A 15,659-nucleotide genomic window follows, 5' to 3' on the forward strand; every position below is an offset into this window, starting at 1 on the left:
AACTCTTCATCAATCGATCTAATCTGATAATCAATTCATCGTGACTCGTGCTGATTATTAATCACGTGACTTTTTATTTTCAGGAGAGTTCAGCAGCGTGTTCCCGTGAGATCGTTCCCGTGAGATCGTTCCCGCCTCTCTCCCGGGACTTCTTAATAGAAAAATGTGAAAACTGTCTGAAGCGGATTCCGAGCAGCTGCTGGTGGAACAGCAGCCTCCACCGGAACGATTTCACGTCCTGAGTGGACACGCTTCCTTCTAAAGTGTCACGTGCTCCTTCTTGCATCGTTAACGATACTGAACAAAACCGTCACGTTCGGTGTCGCACGTGCTGCCGGCCGTGGATGTGGGCTGACGGGTTCAGGTCCGCGACCTGCCGGAGCTTCTTTCACTGCAGCCTTCTGCAGCTCAAGGTGTGCGTGCGCGCGCGCGTGCGTCAGGGGCGTGGAGGTGGAGGGGAGCGTTGCGTCCTCTCACGTGACCAGCCCGCCCGTCCTCCCTGCTCTCGGTCCGGATCTCTTTGTTGTGGTTGCAGCGCGTCTGTGAGCCGGAGCGCCCCGCTGAGCTCCGTGACGGATCCACGACGCGCGGGATCGTTTCGTGTGCGGCGCGAGACAGACAGCCGGATCCAGCCGGTGCAGCTCGGTCTGCCTGAAGATAGAGGCGCGGACGCAGGGGGAGGATGCTCCCTGCCCGGACGAACTGGACCGCCTCCCAGACTTCCTGAACGCGGATCCGGCGAGCGTTACCCGCACATTCCTCCACCTTCCCCCCTCTGCGCTCTCCGTCAGTGGGGCACAGTGTGAGCCAGCCTCCGCCTGCTGCACCCGGGATTAAGCTGTGCTTTCCACCTGAACCGACATCCGAGCGCTGCGTCCCGCTGGCGTCTGCAGGTCTGATCGGCTTCTTCGCGATGTTGTCAGGCCCTGCGAGGCATCGCGGGCGTCCCGGCGGGGTCGTCCGGTGCCTGGTGTCCGCCTGCCTGCTGTCTCTGCTGCTGGAGGCTCGGGGGTCTTATCCTCAGAGCGGCGAGTGCAAAGGCAAAGGAAAGGACTGCACAGGTAAGACCTCCACCTCCTCCACCCCTCCTGCTGTAAATCAGCCTCTGTGCTTTGAATAATCCTAATCTGATGCCGAGATGTGCGCGCGGGTCTGTATGTGTGATATTCCCGTGGGCACGTCTTCTGTGATTCGGGGACTTGTTGGAGCCGCTGCTGCTGTGGTGACCTTTGAATCTCACTGAATCCTCATTGTCCTGCATGTCCGTGTCTGTTGGCCTGTTTGAGCTTCGAGCTGAAATATGAAGAGTCGGGTTAATGTTCCTGCTGCTGCGAGTCAGTTTAGTCTGTGAGGCGTGAATTTAATCTGCTGGAGTATCCACGCATTTATTCCTAAAGAGCTGTTTACAATATCACAGCTGATCCGAGTTGTATATCTGGTCCATGTTGTCATGATTGGATCCGTGTGGCCTGCAGTCACTTTGTGGGTTGTTGTTGTTTTGTACTTATAATTTTATTTTTCATTTAATTTAACTCAGAGTTTAGATTTAACCTTTTTATTTTAAGGCGTCTCTGTCTCAAACTTTCCTGCTGTTCTTTTGATAAATTTGGCCAAACTGTTGGCTGAAGCTCTTTCCTCCTGTTTCACAGTCCGTCTGCTTTCTGAAGCAGGAATGTTGAGTCGGTTTTATTTGCACATGTAAAGTTTCAGAGGGCTTCACAGACACGAAAACATTAAAAATGGGGAAAAAACAAAATATTCAAACATGGACAAACTAACATACACAAACCTGTAAAACAAAGAGAAAGAAATTCTGAAAGAAACCAGACTAAAGACCGACGTTAATGAAGAAACCGAGCAGCTGATCTGTTCTCCACAGAAGCAGGTTCAGTTATTGACATAAAAACAAGAATCAAATGCAAAATAAAATGTTTTAAGAGCACCTTGAAATTTTTGGTACAGTTTGCTTCTCTAATGTCTTGAAAACAGCAAAAGCTGCATTTCTATTTTTTCTCAGGGAGAAAAGCAGTAAATTGTTTGATTTTAATGAACTTCTCCAGTTTTGGATTCATGATTTTAAAGTTGCTTATTAGGTGAAAATGCAGCTTTAAAACTGCATTTACAGGAACACCAGCAGAGGCGTGCAGGTTTCAGGGGAGCAGTTGGGTGGAGGAACACTCTGAGTGGAACCCCCCACGGTGTCACACACTTCATTTCTTATATTCAGTCTTTATGTATGGGAGGAAAACACAGCGAGGCTCTCAGACGGCCTGTGTCACATTCAAATAATTAATCTCTGCTTTTCTCATTTAATACAATCCCTGCTGACTCACACATACACATGATTTACTCTTCTGTCCTCTTCTGTTTGCCTGGGACGGCAGTCGGGTACCAGCTCTGACTGATGTGAGCCCACTCAGTTCAGTTTTAATGCATCGGACACATTTAATATACAGCTTCATATTGCAAGATAAATATCAGAGATGGCTCCAAATATCTGAGTCCCTCTGCAGTGCTCGGTGACAGTGGGAAGGAAGAAACCTCCATCAGATTCAGGCCAGGGAGACGCAGCCGAGAGGAAAGAGAAGCACGAAGAAATCACGAAACACTAACAAGACGAAACTAAACTCCTCCAAAGTGATCGAAGCTCTGAGGAAGACTTCTGCTCATCTTCCAAACGTTCTGCAAATTTCAAACACGTCACACATGCATCTGTTTTATAAGTCTCGACAGTATATCTCAAAAAAGTGAATTAGGTTGTCTGAAAGCAAGAAGGACATGCAGACTTGTTTTCATCTCTAAAGAAAATTACTGAAAGCTGACACGAACATCAGTTTGCAACAACATCTATAAACTGGAAGAACAGCATCTCACACTCATGTATCCGACTCTTCCTCCTCCTCTTTCTCTTTCATCATGGCTTCTTCATTCTTGCCGAGTTGCCAGCAGGAGCACAGGGCATGTTAGCAAACGTACCTCAGCATCACACTAAACTACTAAGATGTAGAGAATCCACGCCGGTCCCTCAGACGCTGCACAGCTTACATGACTGACAGTAAACGATTAGCAGCGTTCCTGCAGGTCCTTAAAGAGTCTTGAAATGTATTAAATTAATTCATCTGAAAATATGGAAATAGTTGGTATTTAAAAGTCTTCGGTCAGTGTTTCAGGCGTCAAGAGAGTCGATTTTATTCATCGTTTTTTCTGAAAACAAGCACTTACAGATTTTTTTCAATAATTTACTGATGAGCATGAATATCACACGAGCTAACATAGGAAACAACATGCATAATTTTTAAAGCCAAGTTGTCTGACTGTCAAAGACAAGCGGACATGTGAATTCTGTGAAATTACTTTGTGCAGGAAGTGTTTGAGATGGTACTATGAGGCAGCTCCCACACGTTTCCCTTTGTGGATGCAGATGAGGAAACGTTTAACGCTTTAATACACTCGGCACAGAGCACTAGAACCAGGAGGCTGATGTCTCCTGGTTTGTTGGACTTAAAGTTCATGCAGATCTTTTGAAAAACACCTTAAAAACTCTGAACTCTCTGGTGCCTGTAGGAACCCTGGACAGTCTCATTTATGTATCGCTGTTTTGGCCGGTGGTTGTTTGCACATGGAGTGTGAGAACAAGCTGTGCAAACCAGCTAACAGCAGACTAGCAGCAGAATACTGACTCGTGACTGTGTTACTGTTGGGATCGTTTTTATCCAGGTTCAAACTGTGAGGATCGGCTTTCTGGGGTCTTCTGTTGGTGTGCGGAGTATCCGTGGATGTTTTTCAAGTAAAAAGAGTCATTTATGAAAACAATACTATTGAGAACAAGTTGACTGGAAGCTTCTGTTTTTACAAGGAGCCTGAACCAGGCGTGAAATGTTTTATAGTCGAGAAAATTTAAATATTAAAGCTTTAAATGTGCTGCTAATGACTGAGCCTCTGCCTCCAGATTGTTTTCATCATGGAAATGAATTAGCTGTTATACAACTAATTAACTGTTGATTATATATAGACTAAAACTGTTTATGTAAATCTAGTTTGAATGCACTATTGGATACTATCACATTTATGAGGAAAGTGAAAATATTGGTATTTTCCCTTTAGAAGCACCACAGCTCTTTCATATAATAAAACAATGAGCTACCGCTCACGTCCAGCATCCCTGAAACACCCTCATCGTGACCTCTGCGGTGAGCGAGCACCGAGCTTCTATAAGCCTATCACTTACTCTTAGCGTAATGCACTCTGACAGGGATTTTAGTCGATGCTATTTGCGATCGTGTTTGCATCCTGCTGCATCAATATCTAATATTCGTGCATTCATTGCACCGTTACTCTGTTCTTCTTCTTTTATGAAATATTTAAAGGAAAGGAGCAGCAGCCATGTAAATGAGTGTTAGCTGTCACTCTGGAATAACCCGCCTCGCTCATGTTTTATTAATGAACCTCTGAATTGTTTCTGCTCGGGCCACTCGCGGTGTTTGCATTAAGAAATGGAGCGTTTTCCTCGCAGACGAGCGCCGCGATCCTCATCAGAACATAATGCCACGTTCTGCAGAGGCAAATGAAAATGTTCCGAGTCACTAAACAAACCAAATACCTTGATTTTTAGCACGGAAAGCCTAATTCACACAGTCAGCGCTCCATGCATAACAATAAGCGCGTGGCACAGGACTGAGTCTTGATACCAGATAATAATTGACGGCGCTTCTTTCAGAACTGGTGTTCGTCTGAAAAACAGAATAAACGACGAGCTTCTGCCGTCTCGAGAGAGACGGAACAAAATGGGTTTTGGCACTTTGTTGGAAGCAGCGTGCCGCAGGGTTTGAAGGGTAAATGCAGCCCTCGAGAAACATCGAGCATTCATAGCGAACCAATATTCTCTGGTACTGAAGTGTAAAATATAAGATGTGGAAAAGCATTTGTGGCACCAGCCATCTGCTGCTGAGGGGCGACGTGAAGCTTGGAGTTTGGTTTCCATTTGCTGCCGTCGTTTCCAGTTACTTTAAGTTAGAGCAAATTTGGGCAAAGAACGTGGACGGGATGGATGCGTGAGCTGTTTACCGGGCAGCTCTTCAGCCTGTATGAAGTGTATCAGGACCTGTATCACACATCCATGTGTTTCCTGTCTGTGAGCTGAATTGGACTGCACTTGTGGCGCGCCAACGAAGACACACTCAGGTGTTCTTCTGTTAATTAATATCATTAACAACTTGTGACATCAGAAATTCATCTTCTGTGGATGAACTCTGTCTGGCTTCTGGTGACGGTCGTCCTCATTCAGCTCGATGACCTTGGTGTAGAAGCAAACAAGCAGCTCTCCACCAGCTCCGGGTGGATGTCCAGAGCTGGAGCAGGACTTCTGTTTGTAGTCCAAGATGGCAGTTAGAGCAGGACAAGACGGCACAACCGCAACCCAACAAGCCCTCAGAGGAACACGACAAGGACCTGTTTACATCGACTGAACTATCAAAATAAAAGCAAGGACGCTGTCCACTAGTAAAAGGATCGCAACTTTTACTCAGAAGGGGGAAAAACAAACCCCAAAATCAACGATGGCGGCTATCAACATGCAAGGGCAGGCCACCCAAGTCTCATCAGGAAACTTTTGCTTGTGCAATAAAAGCACAACGATGCAGCGCAGTCCGGAAACTCGACGTTGCACAGCTCGAGTCAGAACGACGGTTGAGTTCAGACACATTATATTCTCATTAGGACCGAGAATATAATAAGATCCCAGCGGCCTCGGGGTTTGCATTAGAATAGAGCATAAATTAGTAAAATTATAAAAAAGAACAAAAGCTTAAACTGATCAGCAAAAGTTTGTAACTTTGTAACTTGTAACTCACTAATTAATGGAGGTTAAGTCGTTCGTGTATGTAAAGAAGGTTATTGGGGATTCAGTGCTTCTTTCTGCTAAAGATTACGTCACTTTCTCTTCATGCTGGATGTTGGAACTCCAGCACTGCATTATTGTGTCTGCACAGAAGAGGCAGTGAGACCTGTTAGCCTGCATGTACCGAACACGACGGCCACGATAGCTGGAACTGAAACCTGAAATCAGAAAGTTTCCTTTCCTGAAGTCCTTCAGCTGACTGATGATTGTGTCCCAGCCAAAAAATGCTCTCAAGTTTACCTTTGGTTGATTAATCCCTTAAAAAGAGCCAAACTAAGAGCGGAGCTCTCAGCTGCAAGTCGACTGATTCAAACCAAGATTCGGTAAAGAAATCTGTATCTGCTGGAGAACACCACGACTCAGTGATGCATTAATCCACTCATCCAGGTTTTTACCCAAACCCAGGGGATTTCTTTTGTTAGTTTGCATTGTTGCTGTTTTTGTTGACATCGGAAGATTTCATAAATAAAAAAGTTAAATATACAAGGTCTGCAATTCCATGAATGAAAAACACACCAACCATAAATAATTACAAAGAGCTCCACAGGAAAAAATGCCAAAAACCTTAAATAGATTTATGAACCTTCACGTGTGAAAGTGGGAGCTGCTGGGGGAGAATCATCACAAACAATAGTCAAGGCTTTGTGCTGAAGCGGGGAAATACTGGCCAGCAGTTTGTCTTCATATTTCAAATATATTTATTTTCAACGGTGCTCCCAGACTGTGGTAGAGAACGTTTGCACCCTCTCTAGAGCTGATGCGGAGAACCCTGAAGTGCCCAGTTTTTCACTTTTTAGAGATGTGATTTATGCTGATGCAGCTGTGAAGGTTTGAAAAGCAGCAGGGAGCTCGAGCTGTGCAGCGATGCCTCGACTCTGTCTGAAGACAGTAAATGTAGCGTGGCCCACGGAGACGCCGACTTTTCAGGGTTCTCGTCTTGTTTGTTTGTTCAGGTGAGGTGTTTGGACATAAAGTCGTCCGCAGGTGAAACGTTCTGCCATAATCGGCAGATTACTGCAAGAACAAGTAAGATCGGCGAGTCTGAAGCTCAGACTTTGAAGTCGGCTGCTTGCACGTCAGCTCTGTCCTCCATATGTTTGTACTGTGTAATTTTGTGGCCTACCAACCATTTCATTTGGGATGCTTATTTTTCTGGAGGATACATATGTTCAGCAGACTCCCCTCGCTGTATCCGAGGATGTGGTTTAGAGCTGTTTTTCAGCCAATTAAATGCTTAAAAGGGCCTATTCTGTTTCTCCTTATTTCTCTGTTTCCTGTCATATATCTCCTGTTCCAGTCGTGGATGTTCATATTTAACACGGTCAAAGTTTGGAAAACGAGGTCAGTATGAAGGTCTCTGATCGTCCTGACACTCAGTTTGAAGCAGTTTTTTTTCTGCTCCTGGATCTGAGTGATGTCATCGAGTTAATCTGATGAAGCAGATGTTAGACTTGGTGATTATCTTTGGTGGGAACCATCATTTTTTTCATCTTTCATCATTGAAAATAGATTCACTTCCTTTTCAAATAAACAAGCATCTTTACCTGAATAACTCTGAGCTTTGTATTTGCCTTTTTGAAAATTTCACAATTTTTGCATCCAGGTTCCGTAACGTGTGGAGGGAAGTGGAACCTCTGGTCATGACCGACTCTATCAGGAAAATCCTGAAACTGAATGTTGCCCCATCGTCCAGTAAACAGCCTATGACTGGATCCAAGATCGGTGGCATGAAAATGGTTAAATGCTGAAAGTCTGGAACTGGAGTTTTAATGATATAATTTTAAATAATTTTAAATAAATGGAATCGAAAACCTTTGTAAAAATTCAGCTCTTCTGAGTTCAGGTAGAATTTGTACCCATTAGAAATCCTTGTCATGTTGCCTATTTTATTCTCTACTTTATTAATATTTGCTCGTTCGCCTTTTCTTCATCTGCATTGGTTTAATGGAAGCAGGTGGAGATTTAGCTCCACCTATAGATTAAGATTTTGATCAAACTCAGAGGAAATGAGACGTCAGTTGTAAATCTGTCCTTCTTGTGTCGGCTGTTTGTAGTCTCGCTGTGACTGTGGTCGTTCAAGCTTTAAGTTTGAAACCCGTGGCACACAACAAGTATTTTATTTCTTGGTCAAAACAAGTTAATTCCTGTGGCTTTCTCCAGCTCCCTGCTCTACTTCTTACTTACACAGCTGCAGTATGAGTAATAAATCTCATACAGTAAAATGGCAGGACTTGGACGAGTGCCTGGACGGGCAGGTGGAGCAAAGAAGTGAAAGAAATCAAACTCTACAGTTATTTTCGCCCAAATGTCACCTGAAAACTGGGGAAATGTCAGCAGAGATGGGCTGTAATTAATAGCAGTCGGCTGTTTCCCGACAGGACGAGGAGCACTTAGTCACGATCTGCTTTTATTTTGTCGGGCGCTTCGCTCGGGCTGAGTCGGGTTATGTTCCCTGACAACCGGGACGGAGCTCACTCACCCTCGCCAAGATAAATGAAATCATATTGTATAATTTGGCCCTGCGCGAGGCTTTTAAACGCTCGCCTCCTGGGAGATCCTTTCAAAGTCCTCCGCCTCGCCCCACGGAGCACGCTCAGAGGCTCGTACGTGTGTGCCAGGAAGCGCAAACACGACAAATTTACTTGGGGAAAGTGTAACGGGCGCGATTAAATTTTCAGCAGCGGCTCCGACATGAACAGAGCTGCGGATGAATATTGATGTTCTGTCGATGCTGTTTACTGTTTACACTCGGAGGCCGTTTAGCCGAGCAGCTGATGATGAGAAGGACATACACCCCTCAGTAATCTTCCTGCCAAGCTGGAGGGGTGGAGGAGAATAGTGACGAGCAGGTAGAGGGCCGTGGTTCAGGTGTCGCTGTGGTAATGTCATCAGCGATGAGGCAGATTAATCTTTGGTGACCTGTTTTTCAACATGATAATGAGACGACATGAATAATTTGCATTTGAAATCAAGAACTGACAGGACAGCGTTTCTCGCACACACACACTATAATGAATACATGTAAATATGTTTGGGTTGTCAGCTTTTAGTTTTTAATCCATCTGAAATAACAATGCCATCCACAGCTGATTTAAACAATCCCCTCGCTCTTATTTTGAAAGAGCAGCTGCTGGTAACATGATATCCAGCGCACTTCCTGTCGGTTTAACCACAGATAAAAATAAAAAAATGCAAAAGTGAGTCGCAGTATATGGCTGCGCAGCTTATGGAAGTAAAGTCTGTGTGCTTTGCATCTCTTTAGGTTTCTTTGCCAAACACACGTCAGTGTCTGTGTGCAGCTTCCACTCTGGCTCAATATAAATAAGGAGGGAGGCGCTATCCTGTGATCTTATTCAGAAATTTGCAAAATAAAATAAGAATTCTCCCAAAAATAGTCAGTGATGGATTTACCTGCTCTCAGCAGTTGTAACATTTTCACCTCACCGTGCAGGCAGGTCCGACTTACTGCTCCACAAAGCTGTAGTTACTTCAAATACTCGTAGGCTAATATTCTATACAACAAATCTATAACAGCTTAAATGATTAATGCACAATAAATCGATATCTGTATATACGGCACCTAAAACTATAATATAAAAGTAGTGGAGGACATGCTTTCCCCTCTTTAGACTCTGCCAGCATGCTGCAGGTGTCCCAGCTAGAAAGAGGGAGGACGGCTGCTGACAGCCTGCGGCCAAGTTTACCAGAAATCTGATTAAATTTAAAGATGGAGGCAAACAAAACAAGCCTGTCTGTCGAGTCTGCACACACAGCTCCCCTTTTAGCGTCTTCTTTATTCAGCATCCCGTCGCTGTGTGAAACGAGTCGGGGCGGACGGGAGCCACTAAAAACTTTTGTCTAAATTTAAAATCACAACGATTTTAAACTTTGAACAGTGACAGCAAGAAAAACAACGGTTTGCATCTCGGGTGAATCAGTTGGTAGAAACACCATGACTCCTTCAAATGGGCCAACAGCCAACCAATCAGCTTGCACAGCTGACTCACTGTTCCCAGGCCACCAGGCCTTTGATTATAGGCCCGGCTCTAACTGAATCCTGCCTCCCTCGAACTAACATCAGTCACATGAAGGTGGTTCTGCAGCTCGATCATCTCAGGTTTATCAATGTGAGGTATGAGTGAGTTTCCAGAAAAGAGGCAGAGCAGCACGTTTCTGAAATAAAGCTTAAACTACAAACACAAAGCAGCGGAGTGAGACTCTGAAAGCTTTACAGCGCGCGTGGTTTTATAAAGAGCTGTATGAACATGTGTGTTTTAAGTGCTTTGAGTGGTCAGAGCAGCGCTGTAGCACACTTATCAGCATCACTGTCCCGTCGTTAAGCTTCAGGAAGATCTGATGATAACTGCGTTTTCAGGGACATTGATTTGCTGCTTAAATCAGGTTATTCCTGCAGCAAGAGTTACGTCCTTTCAGCTGGAACTCCGGCAGCCTTTCAGAGTCCGAGAGGAAGTGAAGAACCCATAAACAGGATTTAATCCAGTGAGTAGTCTCAATTTAATGCAAGTTCAACAAGAAAACCGGTCTTAGGTTCCCTGTTTTAGGATCATATCACTTTTTAAAGGCTGATAGGATAATAAAATCACTGTAAACTTGCAGCCACAATAAAAAAAGCCCCTAAGAATCTGGATTTCTTAATGATGCTCGACTGGGAAAGACTTCAGTCTTTAAAAGCAAAAGACTCTCTCTTACTATCTGCAGCCTGAGCTCTGAGGGAGCTTCCAGGAATGGTGACGCTGTTTTCCAGAGAACTGATCAGTAGGTGGTGGTTTGTACATGTCGATGTCCCATCTGGAGCAGAATACTGCGGCGCCAGGGAAGACAAAGCGGTCGAGACTGAAGGCTGCCTTCTTACGTCCCGGGAATGATCAATACTTTGAGGCGGCCAGATCTGACTACGTCAAACACTGGACCTCCCCGACCATGATCTATGCATACAGGCCTGCACTGAATCCCTACTTGCAATTATTTCATTAAATTCCCACATTTGTAGGGAAGTTTGCATGGATCCAAATACTCACGGAATATGTATGAAACAGGGGAAAGTCAAATGTCGTCCACTTCCTGTTTGTGCTACACTTCTCTGAGTCTCAGCAAGTAGTTGGTGAGTGTTTGCAGACAGGTGGGTAGTCGGCAGAAACCAAACCAAAGCAATCACAGGAGGGTTTTGGTTTAACGAGTCTGCGCTGGAAGCTTTAGTCCTTTTTTATTCCCACAAATATTTTCTTGCAGAAATAAAAACCCTGGGATTAAAATCTGGAAATGCACAAACATCTAAGGATTCACTTTTGGCTTTAAGCACAGGGTGTCCACATTTTTTATTTCTCCTTAAAGTCTTTGCAGAAGTATCAGTTTGAAGCTGACGATGAGGAGCGACGCAAACACAAAGCTGCATTTTGGGTGATGGCGTGTGTGTGTTTTGGCTGTTTAACAAGCGTTTTATTCCTCGTAATGAAGCAGAAACAAACAGATGATAAATGACAAGATGTTCCTTCTGCTTGTGAGGAAAAAACAACCAAAATATCAATTTATTCACAGCACAGCAGATAGCAGCAGAAACAACATTAATCATATTTCTGGCACAGACACAATACCTCCTCCAGGATTGTACATATCAGGCAGTTTTAAGTGTTTCCATGCAGATGCTCCTGATTGATGACACGTCTGTTGTTTCATAAACACGAGCACAGGCAGCGCTGGGAGTTTCTGAGATGATTACACTCAGGACTTGTTGTTTCTGTGACTCCGTTTTTCATGTCAGAAGGTCTTTATCGTCTCCTGGACGATCGCATCCTGAATAAACTCCAGATATTTGAGTTAAACTTTGCTTTTTGTCTCCTAATTTGAATAATTAACGAGTTTAGGTACGACGAGCCCGAAAACTTCCCAGAGAATTTTCTCTTCTCCTGAGACACGGAGCAGAAAGGAGCAGGACCGGTCGCCGGAGTCAAATGGAGAAAATTGAAAATTGATTTTTCTACTCTTTGAGAAAATAATAGCTCAGGAGTTGGTGGGAACATTTCTGCACTTAATTTGACGGCAGTTTTGTCTTTTTGTACAAAATAAATGTCAGAACAGTCATTTTCTCAGCCTTTTCTGTATCACAGCCCAATTTTTAGGATCCCAAATTATCATGACAGCAGCAGTTGGAGAGCTGACAAGTTGTCATCTGAATTCATGTCTTTTGTCTTTTAAGAGCTCAAAGAGCTGAAAGCTCGAGTATTAAATATGAATTAGAAGTGAGATAACACTCTTTAGCAGGATGGGAACAAGTCTGAATGCGAAGCAACGCTGGAGAAATCACTTCAACGTTTTAATGAGCCCCTTAATACAGATTTAGTCATTTATTTGAAAACTCTTGAACTGAAATATCCTCTGTCAGAATTTTAGGCTTGTTTAGATTAAGATTTCTGTTTTTAATAATCTGCACGTAGCAGAAACAACCCCGACAGAAGTTTGAGCTTGATGGGCTCTGACTGCACCAGAGATGAAGAACATCTAAAAACCTGCAGCCGGTGGATGAATGGTATACAGTGGGGCAAAAAAGTATTTAGTCAGCCACCGATTGTGCAAGTTCCCCCACCTAAAATGATGACAGAGGTCAGTAATTTGCACCAGAGGTACACTTCAACTGTGAGAGACAGAATGTGAAAAATAAATCCATGAATCCACATGGTAGGATTTGTAAAGAATTTATTCGTAAATCAGGGTGGAAAATAAGTATTTGGTCACCTCAAACAAGGAAAATCTCTGGCTCTCACAGACCTGTAACGTCTTCTGTAAGAAGCTTTTCTGTCCCCCACTCGTTACCTGTATGAATGGCACCTGTTTGAACTCATCATCTGTATAAAAGACACCTGTCCACAGCCTCAAACAGTCAGACTCCAAACTCCGCCATGGCCAAGACCAAAGAGCTTTCGAAGGACACCAGGAAAAGTATTGTAGACCTGCACCAGACTGGGAAGAGTGAATCTACAATAGGCAAGCAGCTTGGTGTGAAAAAATCAACTGTGGAAGCAATCAGGGATAGCTCAGTAGGTAGAGTGGCGGCCCCATGATCGGAAGGTCGGGGGTTCGATTCCCCTGAACAGCTACCCTGAGGTACCCCTGAGCAAGGTACCGTCCCCACACACTGCTCCCCGGGCGCCCAATGGCTGCCCACTGCTTCACTGAGTGAATGGGTTAAATGCAGAGAGGGATTTTCCCCACGGGGACCAATAAAGTACACTTTCTTCTTCTTTCTTTCTTTCTTCTTCAATCATCAGAAAATGGAAGACATACAAGACCACTGATAATCTCCCACGATCTGGGGCTCCACGCAAGATCTCATCCCGTGGGGTCAAAATGATCATGAGAACGGTGAGTAAAGATCCCAGGACCACACGGGGGGACCTGGTGAATGACCTGCAGAGAGCTGGGACCAAAGTAACAAAGGTCACCATCAGTAACACACTACAACGGCAGGGAATCAAATCCCGCAGTGCCAGACGTGTTCCGCTGCTGAAGCCAGTGCATGTCCAGGCCCGTCTGAAGTTTGCCAGAGAGCACATGGATGATACAGCAGAGGATTGGGAGAATGTCATGTGGTCAGATGAAACCAAAGTAGAACTTTTTGGTATAAACTCAACTCGTCGTGTTTGGAGGAAGAAGAATACCGAGTTGCATCCCAAGAACACCATACCTACTGTGAAGCATGGGGGTGGAAACATCATGCTATGGGGCTGTTTTTCTGCCAAGGGGACAGGACGACTGATCCGTGTTAAGGACAGAATGAATGGGGCCATGTATCGTGAGATTTTGAGCCAAAACCTCCTTCCATCAGTGAGAACTTTGAAGATGAAACGAGGCTGGGTCTTCCAACATGACAATGATCCAAAACACACCGCCCGGGCAACAAAGGAGTGGCTCCGTAAGAAGCATTTGAAAGTCCTGGAGTGGCCTAGCCAGTCTCCAGACCTCAACCCCATAGAAAATCTGTGGCGGGAGTTGAAAGTCCGTGTTGCTCGGCGACAGCCCCAAAACATCACTGCTCTCGAGAAGATCTGCATGGAGGAATGGGCCAAAATACCAGCTACTGTGTGTGCAAACCTGGTAAAGACCTATAGTAAACGTTTGACCTCTGTTATTGCCAACAAAGGTTATGTTACAAAGTATTGAGTTGTGTTTTTGTTATTGACCAAATACTTATTTTCCACCCTGATTTACGAATAAATTCTTTACAAATCCTACCATGTGGATTCATGGATTTTTTTTTTCACATTCTGTCTCTCACAGTTGAAGTGTACCTCTGGTGCAAATTACTGACCTCTGTCATCATTTTAGGTGGGGGAACTTGCACAATCGGTGGCTGACTAAATACTTTTTTGCCCCACTGTATATTGTAATATATCTATATCACTAAAGCACTTCTGGATGGATGCAAACTGCATTTCGTTGCCCTGTACCTGTGCATGTGCAATGACAATAAAGTTGAATTCTATTCTATTCTAATGTGAAGCTGACCTCGCCAAACTTCACCAAAGTCAGAGCAAGACAGCGACGGAGCGCGTCTGTTTTCAGAGCTTGTTTGCGAGCAGAACTAACTCGATTACCTCAGTATTTATACTGTTATTGCACCACTGATGATGTGCTGTTGAGCAGTTTTCTGTTCTGCATCACAGAAAACTGAAGAGCTTTTGGGACAAAACAAGAGATTCAAAAATCTCATTATGGGTTCTGGGACACTGTGACAAAATAATCTTCCTTGTAATGAATAAAATATTTGTGGTTTGGTGAAGCCTGCTGGCAGAGGAACGGACGTCACCCTCCCCTCTGTCCTCGTCACCGGAGCCTCTGAGGTGTGAGAACTGAATGTTCTGTTTGCTTTGACCGCCAACGTTAGACAACAACACAGCGAATGCTTTTTAAAGCCTCCAAAGACCTGCCACTTTCCAGAAGGTCTGCAGAAAAGTATGAAGTCCGGTTCACACTTTGATTCAGGGCTTTTACGTCTGTTACATAACGGAGTCCGGAGGGAGCCGTGAATCAGACCTTCATTTGTCGTAGATCTGCTGTCAGGTCGCATTAGCTGTGGCTGGCTGGATGTCGTCTTTGTGCTGAGCTTGTTTTCTAATTTCAGAAGCATTAAGATCCTCATTCTTCAGCTTTAAATGTCATTTTATACGACGTTTAAAGTATTCATGTCTTAACAGCCGTCTTTACAGGACTGAGAGACGGAGAGTAGAGAGATTGTCTTAGACTAGACGGTGTTACCTTTCACATGAAGTCTCGTGCATTTATTTTGACATGCTGTAAATTCACGAGCAGTCACCACAGCAGCTCTGCACGTCTCATTTGGTAGGTTTTTTTAGGTTGAAGGCCCGTCGTCAGGAATCTGTGTCTGCTGTTGAAGTTCCTGTCCCCACATCATCGCTGACCTGGTGGATGTTTTCAGGGAAAATGGTCCGAGTAAGGTTAGAGGATTGTCTCCAGTGATGACTCGGACCTGTGAGCCCCTCGGTGGATTTGAACTCAGCAGGAAACGGCGCTCACCTCTGCTCCACCGTCTCCCTCGTCATCGTAGTCTTTCTACCTTAATGGTTCCCAGAAGGTGAATCCTGTGTCCTCGGTGGTTGGGCTGCTCCATTGTTGCAGGAACCACTAATTGCAATTGATTTAGTCAAAATTGAGATCTCGATTATTTGACACAGTTACTTGGGGCTGTTAACTTTACAAACACTGTGCATGTATTGATCTGAAGAGTCTC

At 44.5% G+C, this 15,659-nt stretch overlaps 1 protein-coding gene across 1 annotated transcript in view; it reads left to right on the plus strand.

Moving 5' to 3' along the window:
• Nucleotides 1-913: 913 nt before the first annotated feature.
• Nucleotides 914-15,659, plus strand: part of tmeff1a (transmembrane protein with EGF-like and two follistatin-like domains 1a) — a 110,127-nt gene continuing 95,381 nt past the window's right edge. The window contains exon 1 of the mRNA XM_085377477.1: nt 914-1,061. Coding sequence (XP_085233603.1) covers nt 914-1,061 — 148 coding nt within the window. The remainder of the gene's footprint in view (nt 1,062-15,659) is intronic.

The sequence above is a fragment of the Diplotaxodon limnothrissa genome, linkage group LG18 (genome assembly GCF_057381915.1).
Source record: "Diplotaxodon limnothrissa isolate DT_005_m linkage group LG18, D_limnothrissa_male_GT1.1, whole genome shotgun sequence".
In the NCBI taxonomy this organism is placed as follows: Eukaryota; Metazoa; Chordata; class Actinopteri; order Cichliformes; family Cichlidae; genus Diplotaxodon; species Diplotaxodon limnothrissa.